The sequence below is a fragment of the Schistocerca cancellata genome, chromosome 4, assembly GCF_023864275.1.
Source record: "Schistocerca cancellata isolate TAMUIC-IGC-003103 chromosome 4, iqSchCanc2.1, whole genome shotgun sequence".
Lineage (NCBI taxonomy): Eukaryota > Metazoa > Arthropoda > Insecta > Orthoptera > Acrididae > Schistocerca > Schistocerca cancellata.
Window position 1 is genome coordinate 216,627,103 of NC_064629.1, and position 9,372 is coordinate 216,636,474.

Sequence of the window (9,372 nt, forward strand, 5' to 3'; positions counted from 1 at the left end):
GATGGAAAGGCACTGCCCCACAAAGGATGATGAGCATTAAAATCCCCGAGGAGGAGTGAGTTGCTGAAGAAGGGCGGTTAAGGTAGCAGGTGTAAGAGTCCTGTCAGGAGGGAGAAAGATTGCAAACCGTGATTGCAGAGTCGAAGTGGACCGCAACAGCAACCGCTTCCAATCTAGTTTGAAGAGGAATCCACGTGCTAGCAATGTCTGTACGGACCAATGTACAAACGCCACCAGAAGCCCGCATGGGTCCGACCCGATTTCGACAGAAAACACGGAAACCACGGAGGGTCGGTGAGTGAGCATCAGTAAAATGAGATTCCTGGAGAACCACACAAGCTGCAGAGTAGGACGAAAGAAGGGATTTCAATTCCGGAACGTGGCGATAGTATCCATTACAATTCCATTGGAGAACCACAGAACGATGGTTTAAATGGGGGCTGAACACTTTCAGTCATACCTCCAGGTCCCCACCCGTCACCGACAAGGAGGGGGCGACATCCATGAACGACAGGTCAGAATCCGGTTGTGAAGTCGGGGAAGGGACCTCCGGTGACGCCAGAGGCTCTTTGTCCCGGGACTTACGTTTCTTCTCCCGTTCAGGCTGAGATCGAGGAGGGCTGTGTGGCATGAAGGAGCCAGCTGCAGGAAGGTCAGGAACAGAAAGAGACCAGGCGACCTGGGGGCCGACAGACCACGGCTCTCGCGGTCGTCGCGCGGCAGCAGACCTTTGGCCTGGAAGGTGCCGGGAAGGGGCATCCCGGGAGAGGCGCCCTTGACCGGCAGACGCCGAAGGAGTGGGACACTTCTCCGGCTGGGGAGGGGGAGCAGCGCCCACAGGAGAAGGTGAGGGAGCCGCAGGGGTGGGGGGAGGAGGGGTCTGGGATGGGGGTAAGGAAGGGGGAGGAACAGGTGAAGATGTAACCAAGGCGTAACTAGATGTCATGGACACAGGGTGGAGTCGTGCATATTTCTTACAGGCCTCTGTGTAGGTTAAACGATCGAGGGACTTATACTCTTATCTTTTTTTCCTTCTGATATACTGGGCAATCTGGTGAACGTGGAGAATGACTACCATGACAATTTACACAGACAAGAGGGGGAACACAGGGACTCCCCTCATGGAGTGGACGTCCACAGTCACCACAGAGAGGGGCCTGTGAACAGTGGGAGGACGTGTGTCCAAACCGCAAACACTTAAAACACCTCATAGGAGGTGGGATGTACAGCTTCACATCACAGCGATAGACCATAATCTTAACTTTCTCAGGGAGGGTATTCCCTTCAAACGCCAGGAGAAAAGCACCAGTATCAATACAATTGTCTTTAGGACCCTTCTGAACACGCCGAACAAAGTTAACACCCCGCTATCCGAGATTGTCCTGAAGTTCCTCATCAGTTTGAAGGATGAGGTCCCTGTGAAAAATCACACCTTGTACCATATTTAGAGACTGGTGGGGGGTAATGGACACAGGTATTGTGCCAAGATGGGTACAGGCACGAAGGGCCGCAGATTGGGCAGCTGAAACAGTTTTTATCAGCTACGAACCCGACTGCATCTTGCTCAGGGAGTCCACTTCGCCAAACTTGTCAATGTGTTCCACAAAGAATAAAGGTTTGGTATTGGTGAGAGTATCTCCATCAGTCCTGGTGCAAACTAGGTAACGGGGGAACGGTTTTGCCCCTAGCCGACAGGCCTGACCCTCTTCCCAGGGGGTAGCCATGGAAGGGAAGGACGAAGAGGCAAGAGAAGCAGCACTTGAGGAATCAGTTCCACACAGAGAGACGGCCGCAGAAGAATGGCAAGAGTTCTGGACCTGTATGCGTTTCATTTGCATAGCGTCCGCCCTGATACCACCCGCTCCGATCAGGGGCTCTCCTCACGGGCGCCACCCAGTCACAGCAAGGGCTGTCTAGCATGGCGGCCATTACCGGGAGTTCCGATGCTCCAGGATGACGAGCAACCACTCCAAGGCATGCATGAGGAGGTAACAGCTCAGGTATCAGAAGTGTGATCCCTGTGTGTTCAGGGGGCTCAACCAAAAGGGTACATAGCGACCCCACCACACAGGCTGGCTACTGTGCTGGCTATGCACCCTAGCATCAGACAACGACATGAAAGAAAAGATGGAATGTACCAGGAGGGTGCATGTCTGAGACACTAGGTAAGGTGCTCTTCCCCAAATGGCTCACACTACGGAGGAGAAATTTTGTAATGGAGGTCAAACCCCAGAGGGGGACCGAGGAATGCCAAAAGGAGGAGATGATTATGCAACAAAGCCGAATTAGAAAACCAACAGAACCAGGAGGATAGCGGGGCCAATAAGCAAGGACACTAAGAGAGGGAGAGGAGAGGGAGAGGGGAAAGCAGCAAGGAGGGGAAGGGAAAGGAAAGGAAATGCAGCCCTGGAGAGAAAGAAGGCTGCAATGGCTCGGGGCCCCGTGCTCGCCACGCACATATCTACAATAGAGTTTAGGACCCCCTGGGGGGGGGGGGGGGGCGGCGGCTGTGGTGGAGGAAGTGAGGGTAGCAGCACTAGCCATCGATTGTGTGCCAAGGTTCTCGAACCAACCCCCGTATGACCCATCAGAGCGTCACAGACGGTAACTGAAATGGCAGACACTTCAAGACAGCCTCGAAGTAACCCAAGAAAACCTAAAATTTCAAGAACCAATTTTAAGGCGAGTACATTTGGTGGAATTGGTCAAAGTGGCATTTTCCAATTACTATCTCTTGATAATATTTGATCTATCCTGAATAATTTGACGCATCATTTGTTGATTAATTCCAATTGGAAGTGTAGTTTATTTTTTCAAAGTTAATAGTCCAACTAAAAATCCAGTCATTCAGCATGGACTTCCTTAAGTCCATCTCCAGAACTATTCTATCTAGATGACTGGTTCTCAACTATATCCCTTTAATTCGTGTTAACGCTCGTGTTAAGTGGTTGGATGCAGTGTGTAAACTGAAATTTCATATGCATTTTGTGGAGGGACTAAATAGTAAACGAAGACTTAGAGAAAAAGTATGAACTGGCTTCAAATGGCTCTGAGCATTATGGGACTTAACAGCTGAGGCCATCACCCCTAGACTTAGAACTACGTAAATCTAAGGACATCACAAACTTCCATGCCCGAGGCAGGATTAGAACATGCGACCGCAGCGGTCGTGCTGTTCGAGACTGTACCGCCTAGAACCGCTCGGCCACTCCGGCCGGCTAAAAAAGTATGAACTCTAGTAATAGTATAGATTGGCAATGAGAAAATACACATGACAGACAGGGGTTTAGAACAGTGTGGGATAGATTCTTCTAGAAATTATCCACTGATACATCTGCAAATGGTCATTGCTCACCTGGCGCAAGTATCGCAAAGCTCAGGCAGCAGGTGCAGAGAAACAATTTAGGCACGAAAATAGCATACTATCTGCAGTCATGGAATGCTATGAAACTAAAACAGAGTTAGCTCATCCTAACTTTTCCGAATGTCCATGGTTTAACTCAAAACCTGAATGAGTGTGAATGTCATTTGGGCTCGCATACAAAAAATGAAAGAATGAAACCTATGCTTGGATGTTTGTGACTGTGATAACGTTTAGTGATGGTAATAAGGGAAGAATTAGAGTACTGGAGCAGCTTGGCATCACTCCAAGAGCGAACAATGCTAGCCTTCCAGCAAATGAACTGACTTAGGATCATGAAAGCCCAGCGTGCAGATGAGGAAATGACACGTAGCGAGAGTCAGGGAGAGAAGCTTTTATGTTTGCAGAATGATCAAGAGCATGATCCAGTTAATGCTGATTTCTAAAGGTGGCATACATCTACATTTGAGTTAATGTCAAATAGAACTTTTAAAATTTATTTCCTGAAATTGACGCAACATCTGACCCATTATCTCGGGAACTATCACAGATACGTATATATAATTTTACACTATATTACCTTCTTAGTATACTGTTGCTGCTGTACCACCGAAACATTTCTACTTATGATTTGCTTAAAGGATCGAAAGTGGATTTTAAAATTTAACCAATTTTTACACAATGATTCTGGTTCAGTAATCATAAAAGAGTGAAATTATACTATTCAAAAATTCAGGTCTCTGTCAAAGGTTCTGAGAATGGGTCATCACTATTGCAAAGTCGGCACTGTAGGTATAGAATGCACGTTCTGCCCATAAATGATTAAGCTGGGCATATAATACAACCCTCTACGTATCGCTCCCGTAGGGATATTTAGGACAAGATGAGAGTCTTCCGCGCATCATATGATAATGAAACAAGAAGTTGCCCTAACAACGGGTACAGGGAAAGTGCTCTGCCACGTGCTTCGCAGTCGTTTGTGGAATGGGCGTAGATACCTAGTTTTGTAAATTTTTAAACTCTTTTCTGCTCCACGACAACGGAGACTAACCGAAGCGGTTTCAAGTACTGACCTGAATGAATGTTCTCCAGCAGCGGCAGCTGATGCGTCTGCGGTAGCCAGATAAGCAGACGACAAATCCGCCGATTTGGTGGTGGTCGCAGTACTACAGATCGAGGCGTCCGTTTTTTCTAAAGTGATGGATAGCGTGGCCTTGAAAGAAGTTCCCGTTGTTTTCCGGTGCGGGTCATCAGACGGCGTGGAGCGAGCTGTTAGCATCTGTAACATACGCGTTGACATTTTAGCCAGTTTTCAGATGTCACTTTTACAGTTTGCATTTGCAGCAGCACCGCGACTGTAGAGAGCAAGACCAAGTAGTTAATCTTTTGTCGATACTATTTGATTCCAAATTATCAAATTCTTTTCAGCGTGGTTTGACCAAATATGAAGTGAAGGGTATATGACGCCAGCAGCAAATTTTTAATTATGTATAAGTAAAATGTACTCATTTTCATTTCAGAAATCCAGACTTTAGAACCTAAGGCTCCACAGAACTTGTTTGCAATACATCTTTTCCGATATAGGTTTCAAGTTTCCTATTTCTGGCTAATCGAGGTAAATTAATTATAGCGTGGATTTACTACTTCCCTGCAGAAGCCTATTAACACGTTGACTGCCACTCGCTTAATGTGAGACGTTTCATTGCCAGGCGAGGAACACGGCATTAGGCTTGAGGCTGTTGTGGCATCCTGCAGCCACACCCCAGTTAACGTTAACGAAGCAGGTGTACTAACTACTGCTTCTCAGTACATATTCCGTACTGAACTTTTAAATATACCACACTCCTACTGATCTCCGACTACCACGTTTAGGAAGAATATAAAGGTACTTAGGTCCACAATATCAGTTATGAAGAATTTCAGTAACCTACCAGCAGTCTTAGGAAGTTGTTAACGACACCGTTGAAGAGAAGCTGTTTGCGAATTTCACTGACACGTGGTTTATGAAAACACATTCAGCAAGTGCACATTTTAAATGCAGTAATCAATGGTTTGTTTTACACACAAGTCTAACAACGTCAGTATTTATTTATACTAAAGTCTAAGAGTTACTTGTTCCACATCTTATCTCTTCACTGGCGATATGTGGACTTCTGTTCAACACCTAATCATTAACTCTTGCGTCAATTATGTCTTTTCCACGTGTCACATCCACAGGGGTCTCCTCATCGAGTTTATGGGCCGAACAATGAAAACCATGAATTCTGTTAACTTACTGGAGAAAATCGAGCGTGTCCAAATTAATCACTCGACAACATTACATTCACGAAACTTGCAACAGATTCGCGATTTTTATTTATATCATGGTTGAATGTTTTAGTTCACCTAACCACGGGAAGGTTGAGGAAAGTGGAGCATCACATCGATAGAAGAAAGTTAAGGACTCTAGTACCAGTATATATGTAGGGACTACATTAAAGTTCGTGAAAGTTGCTTCCGAGATACCAGAATTTACACCACGGCAATGAGACTTTATTTCTTCAGAGGTTACTGCTGCTCAAAACTAAGAGGCTGAAGTAGTTCAACACTGGTGACTTGTTCGCTCCTGTCATTGATACTAAGAATTCGTCAGTTTCATGTGCTTCCGACGCGATATCTGATAATCCTTGTGGCAATTCCATTCATACGTTCACGAAACCCAAATGATGTAGGATGATAAAAAATAATTTTTATTACAGGCCAACAAAAACATTGCGTATGTAACTGGTGGAGGAAGGTTGAAAGTTTCATGTTCGCACATATACTATACCATACACTCAACGAGAACATGTTTTGTTCGAGTTTACACTCGAAACGTTACTACATTTCATTCTATAAACGAATGAACAGGTCTATCAACTCGACAGATTCAACAACTATTTCTCAGATCTTTAAGAATAGCTGTCATAGGTAGGGGAAAGACGTCTCCGCGAAGCTAAGGACTTCAGAAAGCGACAGCACGTCGCGTCAGTCGACAATTAAGATAAGCAAATTTTGACGTAGCAGGTTTATTAAACCTGAGAAAACCAACCGCGCACCACTTTGCTGGAAACTGAAGCTAAAAGTATTTCAATATAACCATTATTTTGAGAGAAATGAGAGCAATATCAGTAAAGGGAAGACCATAAGAAAGTAGCCAAGAACGTGCTGCACCGAATAGGTAGAGATTAAAACACCATGTACCATCTCACATCAACCGTTGGAGAAATAAGAGGAATAGAGTGATATCTTTAAGTCTACAGGGACAAAAGCGCGGTTGATCAATTACGTGGAGGATATCCGCCGTTGCTTCGTTCAGGAAGCCGTTAGCCGGAAGTGATTAACACCACAAAGGGAAATGATTATGAACACTTTCGTGCAACTAAGCATAAGCAATCACTGCTGGAACAAATTTTTCCAAACCTTGCATACTGCTGCATAGTTCATAAACACTGCTATTGAGTATTTCATTATTTGCATTATAACTTTTCAAGCATTCTTTCCCGAAGCCTAGGGCTGGTTTTAGCACCAGTTCTTAACTAAGCATGGTTCCAATTATGATATGCCTTTATCTCCCTCCGACGGAGATGACTTGCCTAATCCCTTGTACAGAGACCTACAGTGAAACATCCGTAACCATGGTGCAACTTTACACTGCTAAATTAGTTTCAGAGGTGAAGAACGATGTTAGAACATCCGATAATCGACTAAGGTTTGAACTTCACATAATAGGAATTTGTCACTTCTGATATTTAGACTGCCGCAGTTACCAGGAAAATGATGTGTTTGTGAACGGGTGGCGGATGGTCACTTAACCACAGAAACAAATTCACTAACTAGCAAAGCCGAGACTGAATTCTCAGCTAAACTAAACATAAAAAAACAGCGCCATAAACGGTAAGGCAACAGGCAACAACGTTAACAAAAATCCAGGCAGTACCAGGTGACATCAAAACCGACGAATCTAAGGTTCTATTAAAGTAGTGTAGAACACATGAAAGGGCTAAATTTCAGTCTCCCTCCCAAACCATCTTATTTCGCAACGCAATCTACATCTGCACTCCATCACTCACAATGGATGTGGAAAGCAAATAACGGCAAGTCAGATTCCAGCTAGCTTGGCGACAACTATGACGGATTTCTGCCCTAGACACATGGGAGTAAGGGACAATATTTTGACTATGTTTTAATGCATCAGGGACTATCAGAAAATTGCTCAATGCCTGAAACTGAAGACTCATTTGAAAGCTTATCTAATTAGTGGATTGACTGCTGAGCTGTAGAAGGGATTTTTCTACCTTTTTTTTACGGAAATTAAACCATTATGGGTAATCACAGAGTCCAAAGTTTCCGCAGTTAGAATTCAAGCACCTTCTTAAAGTCGAGCAAATTCTACTCTAGTTCCAAAATGACTACAGATATGATTACTCCAAAGTTATTCACGCGTATGAAGTCCCAGGGTTTTCATTTTATTAATTCTCACTGAAAACAAACAAGTTTCTTTCAGATATGTCGAATAAAACCACTAATTCATCATGATTACCGGAAAGAATCATTTATCGGTAATACATATTTGGTATTAAGCCTAGTTCCACGATATTTTTCCATTCCATCACTCGGCATTTTCTTTACTAAAATTTGTTTAGACCTGCCATATTCCCGTTTCATAACATTAGCTGAATCAAACTGAGGAACTAGATACTTTCAGCGGTTCAATGTTTGTAACACCGATCTGGCATTATCACGCATACTTATCCCCATATTTTAATTCGCACAAACCACTGAAAACAAGTGTGTCGGTACTCATTACATTGTCAGTTTACGATAACCAGAAAAACTTCCCTATAGCATTACAAGTCATAGGTTACCTACCGCCGAACAGAAATATATAACTTACCAACAAAAGAAGAAGGATGCCTAAGACCCCCTTCATATCGGTAATCCACGCACTGTCCCCCCCAGAAAAATACGCGGCGCCCGCCAGCTGACAGTGGAGGTGCCCTCTTCCCCATTTCTGTATACGTACACTGAGGTCTCCACAGTGGCGGCAGTGTACACAATATGCATTTCCCCCGACCAGTCAAATTTCCCGGAGATGCCAAGTTTCCGATGGCCAGACTGTCTGCACGTCTACATTAGAGATTTGATTATCTTGTATAGAGAAAAGGTAGACTGGTTCGATAGAATCACTGCGCCAAGGAAAAGGAAAATATAAGATCTATATAAAATTTACAAAGGTATGCCGTTTTGTATGATCATCTGATGCGTCGACATTGGATTTCCACACTACGGCATAAGAACTTCACAACACCAAAATGGAAACTACGAGCTACAATTATGTCATGAAATTATATTTAGTTTGATATTAGAAATTCCAGAGTTTCTAAATGAAAAGTTGCAACTTTGTTTTTTAATTTCGATTGCCGAAGTTTTCGACTGGTAATAAGAGATAAAGAAATATAATTTTGTCATATGAGAGGCTAAATGCTGTTGCTAATTACGGGAAGGGACGTCAAACTTCCGAAGTCTGTAAATTACGATATAAATCGCCAATTTTCATGTATATAACGCACATATTGAGGTCAAAGTCATTTTACGAAGCAGAAAAAAATGGGCACAGTCAAGGATCTATCTTCAAACTTTCTAATAATTGATCCGAAATTTGTCGATGAACTTTTCTACGCCTACAGCTACATCTACATGATTACTCTGCAATTGGCACTAACGTGTTTGGCAGAGGGCTCACTCATAGAAACACTTTCAGACAATTTCTCTACCGTTCCACTCTCGAATAGCACTTGGGAAAATTAACACCTAATTCTATCAGTGCAGGCTGTTATTTTTTTATTTTACCAAGATACTATTTTCTTAGTATGTATGTGAGAATCACTAGAATATTTTGGCATTCGGAAGAGAAAGTTAATGATTATAATTTCGCAGAAAGATCTCGCCGCAACGGAAAACGCAGCCGTGATTGCCACCCCAACTCGAGT

At 43.7% G+C, this 9,372-nt stretch overlaps 1 protein-coding gene across 1 annotated transcript in view; it reads right to left on the reverse strand.

The window, feature by feature from the left end:
• Nucleotides 1-8,312, reverse strand: part of LOC126184031 (uncharacterized) — a 29,231-nt gene extending 20,919 nt beyond the window's left edge. Inside the window, exons 1-2 of the mRNA XM_049926389.1 lie at nucleotides 8,277-8,312; nucleotides 4,435-4,640 (exon numbers count right to left, since the gene is read on the reverse strand). Of these exons, the coding sequence (XP_049782346.1) occupies nucleotides 4,435-4,640; nucleotides 8,277-8,312 (242 nt within the window). The remainder of the gene's footprint in view (nucleotides 1-4,434; nucleotides 4,641-8,276) is intronic.
• Nucleotides 8,313-9,372: the final 1,060 nt, after the last annotated feature.